The sequence below is a fragment of the Taudactylus pleione genome, unplaced genomic scaffold, assembly GCF_031769625.1.
Source record: "Taudactylus pleione unplaced genomic scaffold, aTauple2 ptg000494l, whole genome shotgun sequence".
In the NCBI taxonomy this organism is placed as follows: domain Eukaryota; kingdom Metazoa; phylum Chordata; class Amphibia; order Anura; family Myobatrachidae; genus Taudactylus; species Taudactylus pleione.
Window position 1 is genome coordinate 1,817,962 of NW_028284896.1, and position 23,439 is coordinate 1,841,400.

Consider the following 23,439-nt stretch of genomic DNA (forward strand, 5'->3'; position numbering starts at 1 on the left):
GACACTGTCATAGGGATTAATGGGGAAGCATTGATTGGCTGAAAGTGGACACAGCCATAGTTACCACTCTAAAACGCAGTTTGGATGCATTTCAGCAGGCGTTTTTGCGTCGTAACTGGGGGGTAGCTAGCTTGGCGTGGGCATGTTTCGCCACAATTGTACTGATTTTGGCGGCCATGTTCAGATGGACATTCTGCGTCTCCGTGGTACTGGTGCAATGAGTTATGGTACAACCGATGTGTGGCCGATGGTGTGCCTTAATGCACACCGGCGGATTAGCAAGCAACGCAGCCGGTGGGCGTTTCTGTACGAATCTTACAGGCTGCGGCATTAGCATAAAGATGCAGTCACACTGCAGCATAAGGCGCAGTCGTGGGTGCATTAGCGTCCACCTCCCATCAGGCCCACTATGCGTAGGAAAAATATGGTAGCCAACCAAGGCTTATCATAAACTAGAAAATTTACCACATTAAAGGCCTGATTGAGACGTGGACGCAGTTGCGTATCGCCGCACGTGCGCAGTGGCAAAACAAATCACTACACTGCATCCGACATCAACATTGAGTCCGCCTCTGAGTAAGGCCCTAAATGAGGGATCTTTTTTTTTTTTTTTTTTTTTATTTAATACAATTTGGGGAAAATTTGGACTGTAGATCGACCCATATGTAGAACGTTACTTCTTATATTACTGTCTCAGTTATTGTCTAGTGATCACCAGAGAATAACTGCTAAGCAGGCTCATCGAATGAAAGAAGAGCCTCCCCTCTCTCAGGACAGGGTGCCCCCATGTGGTTGGGGGCCAGTATGTGGGAGATAGGGCACTATTTATTTCCATAGCGCTGGGTGATCTTGTCTGGTGATTACAGGTGACCACCAGACAATAGCTGCTATGGGGGCCACATATTTTTAAAGAGGGGACTCCCCACTTTCATATGTAAGTGACCCTACATTTGCAGGTGTAATTATGGGCATGCAGAGCACGTAGTGCCCTCCTACCTATATACAGAGAACGTTTATTTTCCATAGCGCAGGGTATCATTGTCTGGTGATCACAAATGACCAGCAGACAAAAGCTACTGTTTCAAATATGGGTGCCCACAAAGTTATAGCTGTCATTATGGGGTGGTGAGAGGGCACATACACGGAAAACATAAGTTTCCTGTAGTGTGGGGTAACATTGGCTGCTAATGACAGGTGATCACCAGACAAGAAGTACTAAGGGGACCTATCATTTGAAAGGGGACATGGTCTCACGCCCTTGAGACCATGCCCCCTCGTGTGCCATTTTGGGGGGTGACCGCGTTCACACCCCCGTCTTGGTCACGCTCGGGACTTGACCAGCACTCCGGGAGCTGCTGGGATGCCACCAGCCTTTCCGGAGACAGGGGTGGTGTGGATGATGCCCGCATGCCAGGTGACACCATCCAATGGGGTGACACAAAAATGTCACAGCAACTCTATTTTGGTCTGATATTCCTCCATCCCTGGACTCCATGATTTTTCTATAGTGCAGTTGATTTTTTTCCATGGTGAGCACACAGTTTGAAAGAGGGGACCCCCCTCTTTCAAACGAGGATGAAAGGCATCTCCATTGGGTCAGAAAAATTGATGGCTGCCGACCGTCGATTTCTGATGGCCATCCCTACATTGCAGCACCAGTTTAACAGTGTTCTCGCTAGATTGTGGGCAGGGCGCTGGGGGTGCCAGCAGGGGACTACCTGTGAGTGCCAAAGCGGGGTGTAGCCGGCTGGGGAGGGGGTGTGTCCTTTTGACTCGCCTCCAATTTGTCACATTTGGGGGCGTGCCCAGCACCCATGGTGATTAGATGTCTTGCGCATGTGCACGGCGTCTATTCACCCGGCGGTGATCGGTTACGCACCACTGTGGTCCGCGGGTGGGGAAGGCTCTGAGCAGGCGTATTTTGCCCTTTTAAATCAGGCAGGACGTGACGGCCCGCTAAAACAGCCTGGCGGGAACAATAGGACATGTGATTTATGTCACAGGATACTTTGTCCATGCACACAACACATTTAAGACTGTCCGATACAGTCAGTTCTTGTGCTAGGAGGTTGGGGGGGGGGGTGGGTTAGGCTCCCGACCCAAGTCCTTTTACTCTGCATCAAACAAATAGCTGTGACCGGGAGAGACAGCAGGAACAGGTGAATGGCTGCATCAAAGCTGCTCTTTTCTTGTAACATGCTGTAATAAAACCTCTTTAATTCCCTCCCCCCCTGTGAAAATCCTGCTCTTACCTCTGCACACTATGAACAAGTAACTACCGTACTGTAGCCGGACATAACTGCTCACAGCTTGAGCACTCAATTAAGGACATGAAAATCAATATTCTCTTGTTTGAATAGTGTCTATTTTACACTTTATGCTAGATAGCGAACAGCAAGCTGGAAAGTGCGATACCTTGGCTGCGCCCGGCTCTGAAGGGGATTTCAAATGTATTGAATGGGAGAGACGGAGCGGTATGAAATGGGCACGATCCTGCCTTTAAATATTAAAGAAAAACAGCCGCTGTTAGCTGCCTGGATATCTCATAACTAATCTCCTGTAATCTGTGGCTATGGCGCTGACCTGTTCACCTGCAGCGGGGACGCACAGCCTTTTCTTGGTCTGAGGTTCATATTGGGGTCATTTAATTAGATGAATGGGGTTGCAATAAACTGTAAACTTTCTTTAGAATGGAAACCACATAGGAGCCTCTCCTCATACTTCTCACATTGGGGCATGTTGTTTATTAAAAAAAAAAATTTGCACAGAAACAATCGCCAACTATGTGAACATCTGCGTTGGGTCTGATTCCAAATCATGATTTTTCAATAGAAATGATCCAAAAATCCCAATGTTGCGGCAGCTATATACCTACCTGGTCCTCAGTGCCGCCCTCTCCACTGCGCATGTGGCGGTTTCTCATTTCTTTCTTAGCTATGCATGTGCAAAACTTATCCAGCCCCTAACAGCGCATGCATCAAAAATATCGATTTTAAGGAAGTTTTTACTGACTATCTTATGCAAAGATCGATGCTGGACCCCTGAACAGTCTTCCCTATAGTCTATAAAATGAGATCAGAATGTTTTGTCATTATGTAATGACTGCTGCCTCTCCTCCCCCCTGATTACCCCCTCCCACATCCGAGACCTTTCACTCGCTGCTCCGCACCCCTGGCTCTCACTCCCCCACCCTATAATAATCTCTACCAGCCTCCAAGGCTTCAGCCGTGTTCTTTTTATGAAGCCTAACAGCCCTCTTTTACAATCTTAACACACGCCCTCTGTCCTCTCTTCTTATCTCTTCCCCACCCAGTTTACCCCCCACTTCCACTACATTGTTATCTCTCAGGCAGGGCCCTCCGTCCACTTAGTCCTCACCCGGCACTATCATTGCCTCCAGTGCACTCCCACTCTCAGTAAGTGACTATGGCCCAGGACCATAACTTGGGGCGCGAGTGGAGCCTCCGCTGTCCCATGGTCCCTGTATCTGGCCAGCAGGGCCACCATGAAGCTTTGTTACGGTGCAACTCTGACCCTCTCTGTCTGCCCTAGCCAAGGCACTGCTGAGTGCTGCTGTTATTAACTCTATAAGGGCCTGATCCAGCACAGATCGCTATTCTGCTTATACGCACGCAACTGCGTTGCTAACATCAGCGGTGATATGTAAATGTGTGTATTTGCATGGCGGACGCAGCTTGACATAAGGACGGCCACTTCCCCTTACACACATCCGTATACTTTCCCAACATAGCGAAACAATTGGTAACATCGGACCCATACGCGCAGTTAAGGCAGGTCAGACCTCACTCAGGAATTGCTTACTTCAGTGCATGCTATGAGGCCTCAGGAGGCGTCTGGTTATCGCAGTGGATAATTTATGCACGTCCATGCAACGGCGTTGAAACGCACCGGCACGCCTGCATTCGCCGGACCACACCAGTCACCACCCACAAACAGCACTTCCTGTCACCACCCACTAACGGCACTTCCTGTCACCACCCACTAACAGCACTTCCTGTCACCACCCACTAACAGCACTTCCTGTCACCACCCACAAACAGCACTTCCTGTCACCACCCACTAACGGCACTTCCTGTCACCACCCACTAACGGCACTTCCTTTCAATCACTGTTGTTTATTTGCCTAGCCTCTGCGTATGCAGTTCTGACCAAAGCGTCTGGCACGTGCACTGCGATGCATGCGCAGTGCGAATGAATCAACCAATTGCGTGTGTATTAGCAACTGTGTTCCTTGCTGAATCAGGCCCTAATTTGCATAGAAATCTTACTGCTTGATCCCACTTGTATTGTATGTTTTGAATGTATTGTATTACACTGCATCCAGAAAGTATTCACATCGCTAGTCTTTTTCCACATTTTGTTATGTTACAGCCTTATTCCAAAATGGAATAAATTAATTTTTGTCCTCAAAATTCTACACACAATGGGGGTCATTCAGACCCGGTCGTTAGCGCCGATGCGCTCGGACCGGGTCGATGGCCCCCCACAGAGCATGCGCACGACGGCGCAGTCGTGCACATGCGTGAGGCCTGCTACGACCGACAGCGCCGGTCGTAGCGGGTCTCGATCCAAAGGGGGCGAGCTGTCGATGTTGATTGACAGCTCACCCCGTTTGGAAGGCGGGCCGGGGGGGGTGGAAGCCCAAACGGGGGCGTTCCCATGGGAACGCCTACGGTTTGGGGGCGGCCCCACTGACATCACTAGTGATGTCAGTGGAGAGCTTCTGGCTCAAACAGAGCCGAAAGCTATCCGGGGCTTATGACAAGTGAGACCCTACCCTAGGGTCTCGTCGTAAGCCCCGATGGTCTTGACCATCGCGACCATCACCTTAGGCAGTCGTAAGGCTGTGGGTGTTAACCCACAGCCTTACCACCGCAAAGGAGGACGTCTTGAAAATTCAAGACGTCCTCCCCTCATTCAGACCGACTGCACGCTCTGTGCGACCGGCTCTGAATGAGGTCCAATACCCCATAATTTTTTTGAGAATTTAATAAAAAATAAATAAATAAGAAATCACATGTACATAAGTATTCACGGCCTTTGCTAAATACTTTGTTGATGCACCTTTGGCAGCAATTACAGCCTCAAGTCCTTTGTATATGATTCCACAAGCTTTTCACACCTATCTTTGTGCAGTTTCACCCATTCCTCTTTGCAGCACCTCTCAAGCTCCATCAGGTTGGATGGGAAGCGTCGGTGCACAGCCATTTTCAGATCTCTCCAGAGATGTTCAATCGGATTCAAGTCTGGGCTCTGACTGGGCCACTCAAGGACCTTCACAGTGTTGTCCTGAAGCCACTCCTTTGGTATCTTGGCTGTGTGCTTAGGGTCGTTGTCCTGCTGAAAGATGAACCGTGGCCCAGTCTAAAATCCAGAGCGCTCTGGAGCAGGTTTTCATCCAGGATGTGTCTGTACATTGCTGCATTCATCTTTCCCTCTATCCTGACTAGTCTCCCAGTTCCTGCCGCTGAAAAACATCCCCACAGCATGATGCTGCCACCACCATGCTTCAGTGTAGGGATGGTATTGGCCTGGTGATGAGTGATACCTGGCTTCCTCCAAACATAACGCCTGGCATTCACGTCAACGAGTTCAATCTTTGTCTCATCATGGTCTGAGAGTCCTTCAGGTGCATTTTGGTAAACTCCAGGTGGACTGCCATGTGCTTTTTACTAAGGAGTGGCTTCCATCTGGCCTTTCTACCATACAGGCCTAATTGGTGGATTGCTGCAGAGATGGTTGTCCTTCTGGAAGGTTCTCCTCTCTCCACAGAGGAATGCTGTAGCTCTGACAGAGTGACTATCGGGTTCTTGGTCACCTCCCTGACTAGGACCCTTCTACCCCGATCGCTCAGTTTAGACGGCCGGCCAACTCTAGGAAGAGTCCTGGTGGTTACAAACTTCTTCCCTTTACGGATGATGGAGGCCACTGTGCTCATTGGGAATTTCAAAGCAGCAGATATTTTTCTGTACCCTTCCCCAGAGTTGTGCCTCAAGACAATCCTGTCTCAGAAGTCTACAGACAATTCCTTGGACTTCATGCTTGGTTTGTGCTCTGACATGCACTGTCAAGTGTGGGACCTTATATATACAGGTGTATGCCATTAAAAATCATGTCCAATCAACTGAATTTACCACAGGTGGACTCCAATTAAGCTGTAGGAACATCTCAAGGATGATCAGTGGAAACAGGATGCACCTAAGCTCAATTTTGAGCTGCATGGCAGCCCTGGAAGGAAACTCATCATCCCATCAGCCACCGATTACAAATCTTTTTATTGCATAATTGGCCATAATTTTATGGTGAGTTATATATTTACACACACTGTACAGGTGTGTCCATCCAAATACACTGGGTGTCTATACCCCATACAGTGCGGGACGCCCGCCGTGACGGAGACACTCTTGAGTAGAGAAACATACTGTACCTTTCATATAATCTAGCATCTTATAAGCATTGCAGAAGCAGCAACACACCACTGACAGGGGCACATGTACAAAGTCTTGGGGAGTAATAAAGTAGAGTGGGATAAAGTACCAACCAATCAGCATCTATCATTTTTCAAACACAGCCTGTAACATGGCAGAGAGGAGCTGATTGGCTGGTACTTTATCTCTCTCCAAGGCTTAGGACATCTCCTGTACTAGAGACCCTGGGCTGTGACTTTAATTTCACAGATATTGGTTGTACATACGTACAAAGGGCCGCGCAAGTGCACTGCTGATAGTAGATTCCCGATTATCGGGAATCTGCACGTGAGTAGGACCAATTCTGCGAGTGTGCAGAATGGGTCCTGCGTAGTCGCACGCAGATCCTTGAATTCCTCTGCCTGATTGAGGGGCAGTGCCGGGGCAGGGGCGGCCCAGCATTCCCGGAAACGGTGTATCCGCCCGGTTTTCCAGTAGTGGCCAGCCCAGGATATGCGTTAACGCAGTGTCCTGGGATCGCATGCCGCCAACCTGAGTAAGCTGAGGCCGAGGCTTACTCAGCTGGCCAGAGGCTCGGTGCCATCCACCATCGCGACCATCGACCACCTCCCAGTTGTATTGTTATTGCAAATAAAACGCACATTTTAAATGATAAAGAGGCTCTGGGCCTGATTCAGCGCTCGCGAGCGGGTCGATGTTGCCCAAGTGCGCATGCGCGAGACCCGAATAACGACGGCCAAGCCATCGTTAAGGGTCTCATACCAAAGGGGGCGTGCTGTCGATGGTGATTGACAGCATGCCCCCTTTGGTGGGCATGCCGGGGGCGTGGCTGCCCAGACGGAGACGTTCCCATGGGAACGCCTACCGTCTGGGTCCGGCCCCACTGACATCACTAGTGATGTCAGTGGGAGTGCTTTTGGCTCTGATAGAGCCAAAAGCACTCCTGGGCTTGCGGCAGCGAGACCCAACCGCAGGGTCTCGTCGCAAGCCCGATGGTCTTGACCATTGCGACCATCATTTTGGCCGCTCGCTATAGCTGTGGGTGGTCACCCACAGCTATGTGAGCGGCCAGGAGGCCGCTCCAAAAAGGAGCAGGGACGGCTCTGGTTCAGAGCGAGCGCTCTGTCAGAGCGTCCGGCTCTGAATCAGGGCCCCTGTGCGGTCGAGTCGCACAGAAACTGGCGTTGAGAGAGACTATTTGGCACGACTGGCACACAGTAAAAAGGACACATCTGTATATCCATTTACATACTGACCATGTCTGTGTATTCCATTCATGTTACTGAGTAGCAGCACCAGCGTTCCCTGCTAAAGCCTCATCTCATGTAACGTACGTGTACATGAATAATTTGTTTCTTTATAATGTTACTCTCCAGTGGTTACAGATATTACTTACAGTATTAAACTGCATATTACTTGCAAAATGAAATGGAATTTAAATGCAAAATGACAAGTAAAGTAAAATAAGTAAAATTTAAAGTAAAATTAGAATTCCTTAGTAGCACTAAATTTACAAATATATATTCTTACATTCTGGACATACGTGCCTACACTCAGGGAATGACCGGGAGGCTCCTGAAAATAGGGTGTATCCACCCGCATACCCCATGACCCCCCGCACCCCTACACACACACCCCTGCAGCAGGAAGGGGAGGCCATGACGCGATTCGCACTGAATCACGTCATCGTGGCCCCCGCTTCCTGCTACGCCATGCCGGTAATCTCAACATTGTGTAGCGGCGACGTGGCCATAATGATGCAATTGCGCAGTCATGCTCCCTGCTCCGCCCCCAATACCGCGTCACACACCCCACTGTGCTGACCTGGCTGCCCCCTCCCAGTGGGGACAGTCAGGGTGTCGGCAGATATGGTCCTGGGATATTTTGCTCAGTAAGGGTGGTCAGTGGTGCAGTACTTGGGTGGTCAGTGGTGCAGTACTTGGGTGGTCAGTGGTGCAGTACTTGGGTGGTCAGCGGTGCAGTACTAGGGTGGTCAGTGGTGCAGTACTAGGGTGGTCAGTGGTGCAGTACAAGGGTGCTTAGTGGTGCAGTACTAGGGTGCTTAGTGGTGCAGTACTAGGGTGGTCAGTGGTGCAGTACTAGGGTGCTTAGTGGTGCAGTACTTGGGTGGTCAGTGGTGCAGTACTTGGGTGGTCAGTGGTGCAGTACTAGGGTGGTCAGTGGTGCAGTACAAGGGTGCTTAGTGGTGCAGTACTAGGGTGCTTAGTGGTGCAGTACTAGGGTGGTCAGTGGTGCAGTACTAGGGTGCTTAGTGGTGCAGTACTTGGGTGGTCAGTGGTGCAGTACTAGGGTGCTTAGTGGTGCAGTACTTGGGTGGTCAGTGGTGCAGTACTTGGGTGGTCAGTGGTGCAGTACTAGGGTGGTCAGTGGTGCAGTACTAGGGTGCTTAGTGGTGCAGTACTAGGGTGGTCAGTGGTGCAGTACTAGGGTGCTTAGTGGTGCAGTACTTGGGTGGTCAGTGGTGCAGTACTAGGGTGCTTAGTGGTGCAGTACTTGGGTGGTCAGTGGTGCAGTACTTGGGTGGTCAGTGGTGCAGTACTTGGGTGGTCAGTGGTGCAGTACTAGGGTGGTCAGTGGTGCAGTACTAGGGTGGTCAGTGGTGCAGTACAAGGGTGGTCAGTGGTGCAGTACTAGGGTGCTTAGTGATGCAGTACTAGGGTGGTCAGTGGTGCAGTACTAGGGTGCTTAGTGGTGCAGTACTTGGGTGGTCAGTGGTGCAGTACTTGGGTGGTCAGTGGTGCAGTATTTGGGTGGTCAGTGGTGCAGTACTAGGGTGGTCAGTGGTGCAGTACTAGGGTGGTCAGTGGTGCAGTACTTGGGTGGTCAGTGGTGCAGTACTTGGGTGGTCAGTGGTGCAGTACTAGGGTGCTCAGTGGTGCAGTACTTGGGTGCTCAGTGGTGCAGTACTTGGGGTGCTCAGTGGTGCAGTATTTGGGTGCTCAAATAAGTGTCTCCACGCAGCTTGTCCTGGTTAAAACCAACAAATTGGTGCTTTAAGATTGTCAGTATACAGCGACACAAAATAAGAAACAACCTAGGCCGCATCCAGGGCACTACCTCGCTTCTTCAGCCCTAACTATCAAGGGCAGCCAGTCTGCACACAGCTTCACACAAAGTCTCAGTCCTACCTGCTTCTTGCTGGTATGGCCTCCTGGCCCACTGGCTTCCTAGCCTGGCCTGGCTGCCACAGCATACTTACCGACATTCTGGCAGCCCCCTCTGGATCGGTGCGGCAGGGAGTGTGGGGGCGTCTAATGTGGGCGACGCGGGGGCGTCCCAGCGCGATCGCCTCATCGCAGACCCGTCCCTGCTTTATAATGCAGATATTACAGCCATTATAAAGCAGGTGACGGGGCTACGATGACACGAATCAGCGCCGGGGGGGGCGGCGCCCATTCAGGGAGGCTTGCTCTTGCTGGGGGCCAGGAGTGGCACCCGATTTTCGGCAGTCTCGGGAGAGTAGGCAAGAATGCTGTATCATCTGGACAGCAGATAGAAGTGGTCACACCCATTTTTAATCCTGTGTGAGCTGATCCCACCATCACTGCACAAACTAAGTGGCTCAACAACGCCACCTAGCTTCATTCTACCATATTCTGTGTGTGTGTGTGTGTATGTATGTGTATATATATTATATATATATATATATATATGCGCCATGGTGCACGCTATATTAACAATAATACACATTCAAAATCAGCTGCACTCTCTGGACTTAGGACTTGATTCCAAAATATGCGCAATGCCGATATTTAGGCAAATCGAGCGTGTGCACAAGTGACGCACTGCAGCTAATGTATTGCATTTACGCTCACATAGATGATTCCCTCGCATGGTGAGTGACAGGTAGTCAGCGTTTGGGGGAGGTAACAAGGGGGTGTTATACAAACGCAGGTGTGTCGCGACTGTTTACACCTCGTTTCATGGGCGTGCATAGATTAGACATTGTGATCTCCTTCACAATGAGAGCTCTGCGTATCAGGAAAGCTGCAGTGTATGAGGCTGGTCAGACTTACATGTTACATGACTGCCCATCTGCATCTATGTTCCCCATGTGTATATGCTGTTGCACGTCGTCGGACAGATATGAGAGGGCAGCAGTGGGAGTCCCTATACTCGGCTGTGCTTTGGAAGGTATTAGCATATTTTAGCAACTGCGATCCGTGAGAGATCGCAGTAGCGATAGCATCGGAATGAGGCCCTTAGTTTAGATTAAAAAAAATACTCAAAACATAGGTGCCTTTTCCAACGTTTGGATTTATTTAACCCGTCTTCAGGGAACGTGTTCCCTTAAGAAGGGTTGAATAAACCCAAAACGTTGGAGAAGGCACCTATGTTTTGAGGGCCTGTTTCAGCAGGCATTTCCTGTCACCCACTGTGCTCAGGGTCTGCGTAGCCTCTGCAAACGCAATTCCCATCGCAACTGCTAGTTCCCGCACGCACACTATGATGCATACGCATGCGCAATGTGAATTAATCGAGCGATTGCGTGCGTCTTTGCTACTGCGATCTTTGCTGAATCAGGCCCTGAGTATCTTTTTTTAGCCAAACTAAGGGAGTGATACCATATAGCAGCCGATCCGATGGATTGGAACGATATCACTGCTATATTGTTCCGTGTGTGGCTATGATATCGGCCAGTGCGCGATCCCGCTTGATCGAACTTCGCTCCTCCAGATCTTACTTGCTGTGCAAGAGATCTGATGATGCGACGTACAATCCCATGCAGCACTATGCGGGGGGGGAGAGGGGGTACCGGCATATCGGCCGGTCAGGCAGCGGATCGTTCCATGCGTGGGTACCGCCCGATATGTTGGCCATCGAATCGGCCATCGCGTCGCAAGGTGCATATCGCACCTTGTATGGGGGCCTTAACTGTCATGTTACAGGCTGTGTTTGAAAAATGACAGTTAGGAGCTGTTTGGCTGACAGTTAATCACTTTCCAGAGTTTAGTACATCTCCCCCCAGATAAATAGATGTGCTACTAAGGAATCCTGACTTTATTTTGTCATTTTGCATTTAGATTCAGTCTGTGGATATAGCTGTTTAGCAAGACTGCGAAAACATCGGTACAATCGAGTACCATCGGACCCATACGCACAGTGAAGGCAGAACAGACTTCACTTAGGAATTGCTCACATCAACGCACACTATGAGGCCTCAGGCTGCGTATGGTATCGCAGTGGCTAATTTATGCACGCCCCTGCAACGGCATTGAAACGCACTGGCACGCCTGCGTTCGCCCACCCACCGCCCTCGTCGCCACCCACAAACGGTCACTTACTGCCAATCACTCTGCGATGGGTCTGCATAGTCACTGCGATCACAGTGGCCGCTTCGCGCACGTGCACTGCGATGTATGCGCATGCACAGAACGCAACAAGCGGCCGATTGCATGCGTATAAGCAACTGCGATCCTTTCTGAATCAGGCCCAGAGAGTGTTTAGCCGCAGTAAGCACGGGCTGGTAACACCTATTACAGACAAGAATGCTTTGTTTATAGTCCTCACAAGTGACAACATCCTGCGCCTCAGGGTTACCGGATCAGTGATAACATTGCCATCACTTATTCTGCACATAAATGCCTCATACACACGCTCAGTTTTGGAAATACACCCCATTTTACAACCACATAAACAGCATGAGGTATTCGGGTAGTTTTAACCTCTTAAATGAAGTAAAATTTACAAATTATAATTGTTTTTCCAATCTACGGTATAAGAAAACCAGATTTATTGCTTAAGCAGAAGGAACAAAATGGCTGCCTCTATCGCGTCCTGGCAATGGGTACACAGAATAGGCAGACTGCGGCACTTGTTTATGTGGTCAGGCTGCTTGTCCTCACATATTTAGGTAATCTACATGGGATGCAGTCAAAAAGCCGACGGTCGAAATGCCGACCGCCGGTTTACCGACTGTCTAATCCCGGCATGGTATTAATGACAGGCATCAAAATCCTGATGCCTGTCATTAGAGCTATGGCGGGAGCCCGACGCCCGGCATACCGAATGAAGCGGACAGCCGCGGGGGTTAGGTTTTAGGGCTCCCAAGGTGAGGTTAGGGTTAGGCCCCCCTCCCCCCCGCCCCCCCCGGGACACTTAGGTTTAGGCTGTGGGGAAGGGGATGGTTAGGTTTAGGCGCTTAGAGGGGGGTTAGGGTTAGGCACTTGTGGGGGAGGTTGGGGTTAGGTACCCATAAAGGCGGGTTAGAGTAGGGTTAGCAATACTTACCCAAATTAACGACAGGGATCTTCACCCCTGCCAGGCGGCCGGCGGTATTAAATACGTATTCCCGATGCCTCTTTTCACGCCTGTGAATGGATTATTATGGTGATCCCCTATTCCTGTCGAGCACACCTGAAATCCCCCCCTTTTCTGGCACATTTTGTACCCAAATTCCAGAACATTCATGGAGCAGAGATGAAATAATAATTTTGTTTCTTAGGGCCCCCTCCAGCGCAGTCATTCCAGAGATGTCACTTTCCACAGAGGACACAGCAGAATCCCACTGGGATGAGAAATCGGATGGACATTGTGACACCACCCCAGGTGATACATTATGTCATGTATAAATTGTATTCATATGGCTACACTGGGCCACTAAGCCACTTATGACCACATTGCATGTGTATAGTGTATAGTAGTCTGAGGGGCTTTGGCCTATTGCTCCCCAAGAAGCGCACTTACTGTACCAGCACTTTCTGTGTGGGGAACACCTTCGCCTTCCTATGTTATAGAAAGACGAGACCTTTTGAGATGTTCAACCAAATAAAATTGCCACCAGCCTGCTAATCATCGGTGGTTTCCATGCTAAAATAAGTGCCATTAACCAGTATTAATCTTCTCAGTACAGGGATGGTTTAAGAGAGGAAGGGGCCCGTGTGTAGTCTACTCCGTGTCGTCCCCCTCCTCTCTGTGGTGCAGTGGTGCAGCAGACTGTGACATTGTGCCAGAGTATACTGCACAGGTCTCCGGTAACATGGCACCCAAAGCCATAGTCCTGGAGACACCTACGTTATGCATGCACAAATCTCCCGGAAATTGGCTGGCGCGCCATTTTCCCGTTGATTCGCGCTGCCACTGCGGTGCCGACACTGGACTCCCTGGACTCAGGGACCCATATGCACAGTACACCCTGCACCCATTTTAGATATGCCAATGTCTCCTATAAACATTCCACAGCTAAATGCAGGATAAGCAAACATAATGGGCTTATGGAAATGTTGTTTTGCCTAGCCTCAATGATGGCAAATGTTGTAGGTGAGCTTGTAGGTTGCAGCACCCACAAAACGGCTGCTTATACTGCGTAGACGACTATGGAGCTAATTCAGCAATGCAGTGCCGAGCGCAGATTCCCGCATGCGCAGAACTGGCCCTGTGTGATTGTACGCAGCCCCTGTTATGCCTCTGCCTGATTGACAGGCAGAGGCATTTAAGGGGCAGTGTGGGTGCAGGGACAGTCGGCGTGTCAGCTCCGTTTTCTGGGAGGGGCAAGGCCAGGCGATGCATCCACGGACGCAGTTTCCTGGCCTCACAAGCCTGCCAGCCTGTGTAAGCTAAGGCTTGCTCAGCTGGCCGGCGCCGTCTAGGTCGCGATGGTTATCCCAGCCTTCCACTTCGGTCACAGGGCTGGATCGCAAATGCAGCAGGGCGTGTCATACAGTGGGTGTCATACAGGGGGTGTAAGACACCTGCTGCATTTGCATATTAGCAAGGACGAAATTGCAAAGCTGCCTGCATGCATACATCAAATATCTATAGCCTGCGTGCATATATCATATATCTATAGCCTGCGTGCATACATCATATATCTATAGCCTGCGTGCATACATCATATATCTATAGCCTGCGTGCATATATCATATATCTATAGCCTGCGTGCATACATCATATCTATAGCCTGCATGCATATATCATATATCTATAGCCTGCGTGCATACATCATATATCTATAGCTGCGTGCATACATCATATATCTATAGCCTGCGTGCATACATCAAATATCTATAGCCTGCGTGCATACATCATATATCTATAGCCTGCGTGCATACATCATATATCTATAGCCTGCGTGCATACATCATATATCTATAGCCTGCGTGCATACATCATATATCATAGCTTGCGTGCATATATCATATATCTATAGCCTGCGTGCATATATCATATATCTATAGCCTGCGTGCATACATCATATATCTATAGCCTGCGTGCATACATCATATATCTATAGCCTGCATGCAGCTTTCCAATTCTGTCCTGTGCTAAACCACCCCCTATTCCTTCATGGAGGTCCACTACTCAAATACGGTAGACAATTTAGGGGAAAGGCAACATTGCTAGATGTGCCGCTACTTTGGGTGCAGAGTAAAATAACGTATACATTCCCTTTTAATTAACGCTAATGAATTCAGTTTCTCTCGCTGCCGTCGCACATTTTGATGAGCATAATTGCAATCTGTTCATATTATCTACTGCTAAATTCTTCTTGGCTGCAGAACTCAGTGGAGAGAGCTTGTTAATTCCAAAGTGACATTTCAACAAAGAAATAGTTTTAAATAATTGATGTCTTTGTTTGTAAATTTCATCACTGGCACGGATGTCACGAGAGACGTTGTATTTTTTGTTTTTCCAATTATTATCAAAAGTAGCAGATCAAATGCAGCAAAGCAAGAGACATAGTAAGAATCAGAGCACCAGTGGAAAATCTGCTTCTTCTAGAATTGCTTATGTTCATCTGATGATCAATGCTGCAGTAATTGGGTAAAATAAGAGTGACACGTGCAACTTGAACCAATATACGGTGCCACATAAACCGGCTGGATCATCACTTTAATACAAACAATATTGATGTATGACCGTTATAAGATTTTAAATGTCCCTTGATTTTAAGATCCTCCATGAACTCCTGCGATGCTGATGCAACGTTCCAAAGCTGGGATTCTAATATGGGGCAGCCACTGCTTCGGAGCACCCTATTATACACTGTAAGGGGGTATTACAGACCTAGCATTTGACATGTGACAGTAAGATGGGGATGGCAGCCACTACATCACATTTTTAGATATTTTTTGGGCAGGTCATTCTAAATGTTTTATTTTAAAAAAAAATTTATTTTACATATTTGTCTGCGTCCGACCTAGACTGCAAGAGCCACGGGGTACGGTTTCTGCTTTGGTCGTAGTTGCTGTTCTGTATTATTTGCCTTTTAAGCTGTAAGGCTCTGTGTACAATAATGCCATGTAAACAAACCAATATATGAAAAGTCATTATCCAGCTGGAACGTGGCAAAGTGAAATGGTGGGTGGCGGAGTTAACTTTAATTTTAGTATGTACTTAGAACTTCTGCAGAAAGTAAAAACATGCTTGTTATGAAGTCGGTGGCAAACACTGCTGCCAGGGACTTAGCCAGGACTTTGTGGGCCCCATAGCAAGATTTTGAAGTGACTCCTGTCCCAATGCTTCTAGAGAGACACTTTTCTGCAGCACTTGTTAATGTTATGCCCCATAGTAGTGCCCTAGTTAATGTTATGCCCCATAATAGTGCCTAGTTCATTTACTGAACCATAGTAGTGCCCTAGTTAATGTTATGCCTCATAATAGTGCCCTAGTTTATTTTATGAACCATAGTAGTGCCCTAGTTAATGTTATGCCCCATAATAGTGCCCTAGTTTATTTTATGAACCATAGTAGTGCCCTAGTTAATGTTATGCCCCATAGCAATGCCCTTGTTTATTTTATGAACCATAGTGCCCTAGTTAATGTCATGCCCCATAATAGTGCCCTAGTTCATTTACTGAACCATAGTAGTACCTAGATAATGTTATGCCCCATAGCAGTGAGCTAGTTTATTTTATGAACCATAGTGCCCTAGTTAATGTCATGCCCCATAATAGTGCCCTAGTTCATTTACTGAACCATAGTAGTACCTAGATAATGTTATGCCCCATAGCAGTGAGCTAGTTTATTTTATGAACCATAGTGCCCTAGTTAATGTTATGCCCCATAATAGTGCCCTAGTTAATGTTATGCCCCATAATAGTGCCCTAGTTAATGTTATGCCCCATAATAGTGCCCTAGTTAATGTTATGCCCCATAATAGTGCCCTAGTTTATTTTATGAACCATAGTAGTGCCCTCGTTTATTTTATGAACCATAGTAGTGCCCTCGTTTATTTTATGAACTATAGTAGTGCCCTAGTTAATGTTATGCCCGTTAGTTAGCTAGGCAATGTTATGCACCATGGCAGTGCTCTAGTTCACTTTATGAACCATAGTGCCCTAGATAATGTTATGCCCCATAATAGTGCCCTAGTTTATTTTATGAACCATAGTAGTGCCCTAGTTAATGTTATGCCCCATAGCAATGCCCTAGTTTATTTTATGAACCATAGTGCCCTAGTTAATGTTATGCCCCATAATAGTGCCCTAGTTTATTTTATGAACTATAGTAGTGCCCTAGTTAATGTTATGCCCCATAATAGTGCCCTAGTTTATTTTCTGAACCATAGCAGTGCCCTAGTTAATATTTTGCCCCATAGCAGTGCCCAGTTTATTTTATGAGCCATAGTAGTGCCCAGGTTGACATTATGTCACGTTGTAGGGTTGCCAGTACACATTAGACCATACAGTACCCCCAATTCACATGATGCCACACAGCGCCCCCTGTTTATATTATGCCACATTACAGTGCCCCCTGTTCATATTATGCCACACTATAGTGCATCCAGTTCATATTATGCCACATTACACTACCCTCAGTTCATTATATGCCACATTGTAGTGCCCCGGTTAATGTTATGCCACACTATAGTGCCTCCACTTCATATTGTGCAACATGACTGCCCCAGTTCAAACTATGTAACATTATAGTGCTCTCCATTTCATTGTACCACTGTACCATTATACCACATTAGAATGAGCAGGTTATATTATGCCACATTACAGTGCCCTCCAATTCAGATTATGCCATATTACAGAGTCCCCTTACCATTATAACATCCACTACCCACACCTCTCACTGAAAATGTAATGTATCCCCATTTAGACTGGGCAACAGGTCGGACCCAATTGATTAAGATGCTAATATGGCAACTACAGTATATAACTTGGGTCCAGGCCCCACTAAGCTTCTGGGCCCCTTAGCAATGGCACCACCTGCACCCACTATAGCTAAGCCTATGGTAACTATACTGGATTGAGGACGCTGTATTTTCGCCGGGGTGAGATCGTTTTATCTCTAAGGAGGTATGGTCACACGGGACACACTTAGGCTACGCCCCCTTCCCCAGACTCAGGTCGGCTCTCTACGGCCCTGATGGTACAATGATATGGAAAATAAGGAGTATTTGATTGTTTAACATATAGCGTAAATGTGTGTAATTTTGGCTTAGTAAGGCAGGCATATGTAGAATATAGGATGTAGTCAGCATCCCGCCATGCGGGATGCCGACGGGCGAAATACCGGCACCGAAATCCAGACAGCGTCGGAATCCCGGCACCAGAATCCCGACCGCCGACATCCCAAACGTAAGTATTGGGCATTAGGGGCAGGGTTAGGGTGCGGGGTTAGGCATTAGGGGGAGGGTTAGGGTTAGGCACTAGGGGGGGAGGTTAGGTTTAGGCACCAGGGACGGAGTGTCAGGTTTAGGCACTAGGGGGGAGATTAGGGTTAGGCATCGGGGAGGGAGAGTTAGGGGTAAGGGTTAGTCTTACCTTAGTTCCTTATGGATGTCGGGATGCCACTGTCGGTATTCTGACCAGTGGCATCCCGACCGCCAGGATCTCATACCCAAACCTGTAGAATATATGGTTAAAATGTATATATTGTAAACTGTGATGAATATAGTGCACACAGAGGTCCAAAGACAAGCAGAAAAGGCCACTGTGAGAAAGTGTGCAAATGGTTATAACTGCAGAGATAGAAAATGTGGCGTGGGGTAAGATGGAAATGTTCTCTGAGGTTCCCCGTGCCTCATTTCCTATCTATGGGGCTGTCGTGTATGAACAGCTCTGATATATGTGGCTTAGATGTTACCAGGAGAAAATGATGTCTGCATCTCTTCCTTGTGGTCATTTCGTTACACGTATGTCATTGCTGTCCATGGTGACGGTGTACACGGCACAGCATCGGGACCCATAGACCCTTTGCCGGCAATATAAATGCGTTGCATTCTGGTGCAATGCGACTTAACCAACGAGTGATTAATTGATGAACATACGGTATATACTTTGTATTTTGGAATGTGTTTCTAAAACTGATCTTTACTCATACCGCAGAATCATTGGCGAACAATTCAGACACCCACTTGGCATCCGAGGACTCCCCGCCAACCCCATGCCCTGATTGTGGGCGGACGTTTCAAACGCTTCGCGCACGAAAACTGCACCAACGCAATCATGTCGTTGATCTCTCCTACACCTGTAAGGACTGTGACCTTGCCCGTGCCGGGGCTACGGAGGGAAGCGAAAAGCCCTACACCTGCTCTGACTGCGGGCGCCGCTTCTGCTGGCTCTTGGCCTTACACAGTCACCATGAGCAGCATACCGGCCAGCGAAGCTACCAATGCTCGCAGTGTGACAAGCAATTGGCCAGCCTGCCCGCCTTCCGCAGACACCAGCAGGCCCATCACAAGGATAGGGTTTGTGTCTGGTGCGGCAAAGCTTTCAACTGCTCCACCAAACTGTCCCGCCACATGCGCATTCACACTGGCGAGAGACCGTACCAGTGCCCAGAGTGCCCACAAGCCTTCACACAGCTAGAAACCCTTCGTGTCCACCAGTGGGTGCATGAGGATCCCAAACCATATCAGTGCCAAGATTGCGGAAGAGGGTTTCGGGCTCAGCGCACCTTTGATAAGCACAGGAACTTGCACATTTCACGGACGCCTCAGGTTTGTCCTATGTGTGGCAAAACATTCTTTTTCTCTTCCCGCTATAAACGTCATCTACGCATCCACACAGGTGAGAGACCCTTCCAGTGCCAGCAGTGTGGCAAGAGATTTAACCAGCGGTCCAATTACCAGCGCCATAGGGCGATCCATGCCGGCAGTCGACCTTTCCCCTGCAGCCTTTGTGAAAAAAGTTTCAGCCAGGCCTCCAACTACCGGCGGCATCTGCAGACCCACCGGAAGGAGCGGGACAGGTGGGAGGAAAAGGGAGACTACAAGTGCATTGAGTGTGGAGTTGGTTTTACCAAGGAAGGCGGTCTTCATGCGCACTATATACAACATGCCAGGGGGGAGCTATGACCTACATCCCAAAGTGGTCCAAAGAAAGTCCGTCCATACGTTTCGCAGAAAACCAAATCTGGTTTTGAGACCTGTTTGGGTCATGTCTGAGATGCCTTCAGCTTAGGTACACTGTGTAAGGATAAGGTCATTCCAGACTACCTGTCCCCTTAACCTTGTCCTACCTTCTGAGATCACACAATGCTGCCGCCACCTCATCTGAACTCAAGCAGGGATAGGCTTGAAACATGTCTTGTTAGCTACCCAATTAATAGCACTTTCTCTTCCCTCTCTGAATTCCATTGTATAAAGTGTTCTGTGGGCCTGATTCAGCAAGGATCGCTTTTGCAATCGTGTACGCAGTTGGCCAATTATTACGTACAGAGCATACGCAAATGCTTCACTGCGATCACGCAGAGCAATCGCAGAGTGATTGACAGGAAGTGAGCGTTAGGGGGTGGTGACAGGGGGGTGGGTTGTTGGCGGAGAAACGCAGGCGTGCCAGTGCGTTTGAACATCGTTACAGAGGCGTGCATAAATTAGGCTCAGGGCTTGAGTGCTTACTGCGTACAGGAAAGTTCGCAATTTATAAGTGAGGTCTGACCTGCTGTAAATGTGCGAGTGCCTCCGATGTACTTCGATGTTACCGATGTTTTGGCTGGATTGCACGGTATTACGGATTTGCGAGAGGGGAAGTGGGCGTCTGCATGTTGTCCGTGCGAGCGCTTTGCTACTGCACATATTAGCATGCTTTCGCAGCAGGTCTGCATACGCGATTACAGCTGCATCGCATTAGCGATCCTTGCTGAATAAGGGCGTGTCCATAGAGACCTCATTGATAAGGCAAATGTGATTCCTGTCACTAGGGGGAGCTGTTGTGCCTCATTTCCAAGTGTGTCAAATGTAGGCGGGATCCAGTGGTTATTTAAATAAACAGCTGATATCAAGCCTGGCCCTCAAAGGAATAGGATTTCTTAAAGTGGCACTGTCATACATGCCCCACACTCTTTATAAAGGGGTAGCACATTTTGGATTAAGGTAAATTTGCACTGCTATGCCATGTTATCATTTGATGTATGTATTTCTAAGTTACAGACAGTATTATACAAAATAAAGTTAATAAAGTGCACTGTTGTGTTCTTTTAAGATAGCATAACCTTGAAATGTTTACCTTTTACCATGAAGGCAAAATACATAGCTGATTCAGAGCCGCTCGCTAGATGCGATCGCTCGCGCGAGGTGTATACAAATTGCATAGACAGTGCTATCACACAGAGCGTGATCACATAGTGTATGCAGACACCCACCAGCCTGTTTTAAGACGCTCACTTGTGCACGTCATGTCCAGGAAGTGTATGCAACTATCGGTACATCAGGTAACATCGGATGCTATCGCAGCGCTTGAGGTTGACCATACCCTGCTGCAAGCACTGCGAGCACTTCAGTGTAAAAACCAGCCAGCTGACGTGTACTATGATGCTGTCTTAAAATTATGCACACCTCTAACACGCCGCTGAGATGCTCAGGCACGCCTGCGTTTGCACCTCCACTCCCCCGTTATTAATGGCCAGCCCCTGTTACCACCTACAAACGGCTTCTTCTGTCACTCTGCTGGGCTGTCTATGCGCAGCGAGCGAATGCATTGAAAACTTTCGCTAAGGTAAGCGCACGCGCACAATGCATACACACTGCATACCATCGGCAGCAGCGAGCGTTTGCATCTTAGCGAGCGGGTCTGAATGAGCTCCTTAGTTCAATCTTAACCTGCATATCGACTGCACATAGTAAAAGATCACTTTCCAGCCCCATTTGAAAGCTGAAATAACCTCCAATGACTTAAGGCAGCGTTATAATGGAATTTGATAGAGGGCAAAAGGTTACAACGCAAAGCACGCCATGTCAGTTATATTTGGTAGGACATCATTGGCCTGTGCATGAATCTACCAATCTGCAGCCTGACTTACTAGCCGATCTCGCACACTCTGTCGGGCACGCTGCCTCTTACAGAGCCACGCCAGCCGCAGAGACAAAGCCTGTCTGGCAGAGCAGTCACATCTAAGACATTATTTCCTAAGTAGCTGAGAGTGTTCCCGACAACCACAGGCTCTGTCATCCAACTGATATCTTATACATTTATTTTTAAATGTGTTCTTTTGAAGCATATTTATATGATAGCTGCTTAGTGATAATAAAATGTCACCCACAGTTTAATATTGGAAAAGCAGCTGCCTTTTATCACTACTGGCGTCTTTCTCAGGCCTTAATGGCTGCCACTTTTCCCTGCATAGCAACCAATAAGTACTTGTTATTACCACTAACTACACATTACTGTTGTCTGCAGTATACATAGCATGAGTGACGAGACCCAGAAACACAGGCCTGTGCCTGACTCTGGTGCAAGTTTTAAAGGTGCGACCGATGGTGGTATCTGAGGAGGCACCAATCAGTAATACAGCGTGTATGGACGCTGGCAGCGGGCATCTCAGTCTTTACACATTGGGACGCACAGATGTACACCAGGGAGGGGCTATGTATAAAGGACCTGATTCAGAGCCGCTCGTTAGCAAGCGGCTGCTCGTTGCTGACGATGTTCGCTAATCTGTGTATTGTTGGCTGTGCGTAAACTACTAGTGATCGGGAAACGCTCGCTCGCCCCGAAAAGACAGCCCAGTGTTTTGATTGACAGGAGAGGCCGTTTGTAGGTGGTAACGGGCAGGACAGTAAAAACGGGGGAGTGGATGTGCGGACGCAGGCGTGCCTGAGTGTTTCAACGCCATTTCAGAGGCGTCATAGTACATGTCACATGCCTGTTTATTACACTGAAGTCCTGGCAGTGCTTGCGGCATGGTAGAGGCAACCACAAGCACTGCGCTCGCATGCGATGGTACTCGATGTACCAATGTTTTATGACACTTCCAGGAGATGACGTGCGCAAGTGGGCGTCTCAACACACGCTAATGGGCATATACATACACAAAGTGATCGCTCGCCAATACATAGTGGGCGTGCTTATGCCTTGGCGAGCGAGATCCATCCATGCCATCACTTAGCCGAATTTACATACACTGGGAACGAGTGGCCGCAACTTGCGAGTGGATCTGAATGAGCTCCAAAGTCAGAGACAGACGACTGCCCATAGACACAGCTACAGTACGTGCGCTTCTGCACCCACATCTGATAAAGCCCCAGTGGGTGCACATGGGGGGAATAGGCGATTTGATCCTGCATTGTGGTAACAAGGAGTGCGTTATTTAAAAAACAAAGGTTTTACGAATAGTGTCAAGAATTGGGCGGATGTCGGACATTCAAGGGACACAAAAAGACCCCATTGTGCTTTATACTAATCAACGTTCTCTAATGCACTGTGCTTTCTACATACTGTATAGTGGCCGTGATTCAGAGCCGGACGCTCTGACAGAGCGCTCGCTCTGAATCGGGGTCTTTTTTTTGTTTTATGGAGCGGCTTCCTGGCCGCTCGCATTGCTGTGGGTTGCCACCCACAGCTAATGCGAGCGGCCATGATGATGGTCGCGAAGGTCTAGACCATCGCGACCATCGGGCTTGCGACGAGACCCTTGTGGTAGGGTCTCGTGGCCCAAGCCCCAGAGAGCTTTCGGCTCAAAAGCTCTCTGATGTTAGTGGGGCCGCCCCCAGACGGTAGGCTTTCTCATGGGAACGCCTCCGTCTGGGCAGCCACCCCCCCCGGCCCGCCCACCAAAGGGGGCGTGCTGTCACCCAACA

General features: G+C 48.6%; 1 protein-coding gene across 3 annotated transcripts in view; it reads left to right on the forward strand.

The window, feature by feature from the left end:
• The window catches only part of LOC148502538 (uncharacterized), a 43,617-nt gene extending 22,821 nt beyond the window's left edge, over positions 1-20,796 (forward strand). The window contains exons 1-4 of one of the 3 annotated variants that reach the window (XM_088449730.1): positions 2,085-2,159; positions 2,385-2,474; positions 12,916-13,019; positions 18,749-20,796. In XM_088449730.1, the coding sequence (XP_088305856.1) occupies positions 2,458-2,474; positions 12,916-13,019; positions 18,749-19,719 (1,092 nt within the window). In that variant the 5' untranslated portion in view covers positions 2,085-2,159; positions 2,385-2,457 and the 3' untranslated portion in view covers positions 19,720-20,796. Of the gene's footprint in view, positions 1-2,084; positions 2,160-2,384; positions 2,475-12,915; positions 13,020-18,748 lie in introns of those variants that run through there. The other 2 variants (XM_088449732.1, XM_088449731.1) reach the window with 2 other exon arrangements.
• The last annotated feature ends 2,643 nt before the right edge of the window (positions 20,797-23,439 follow it).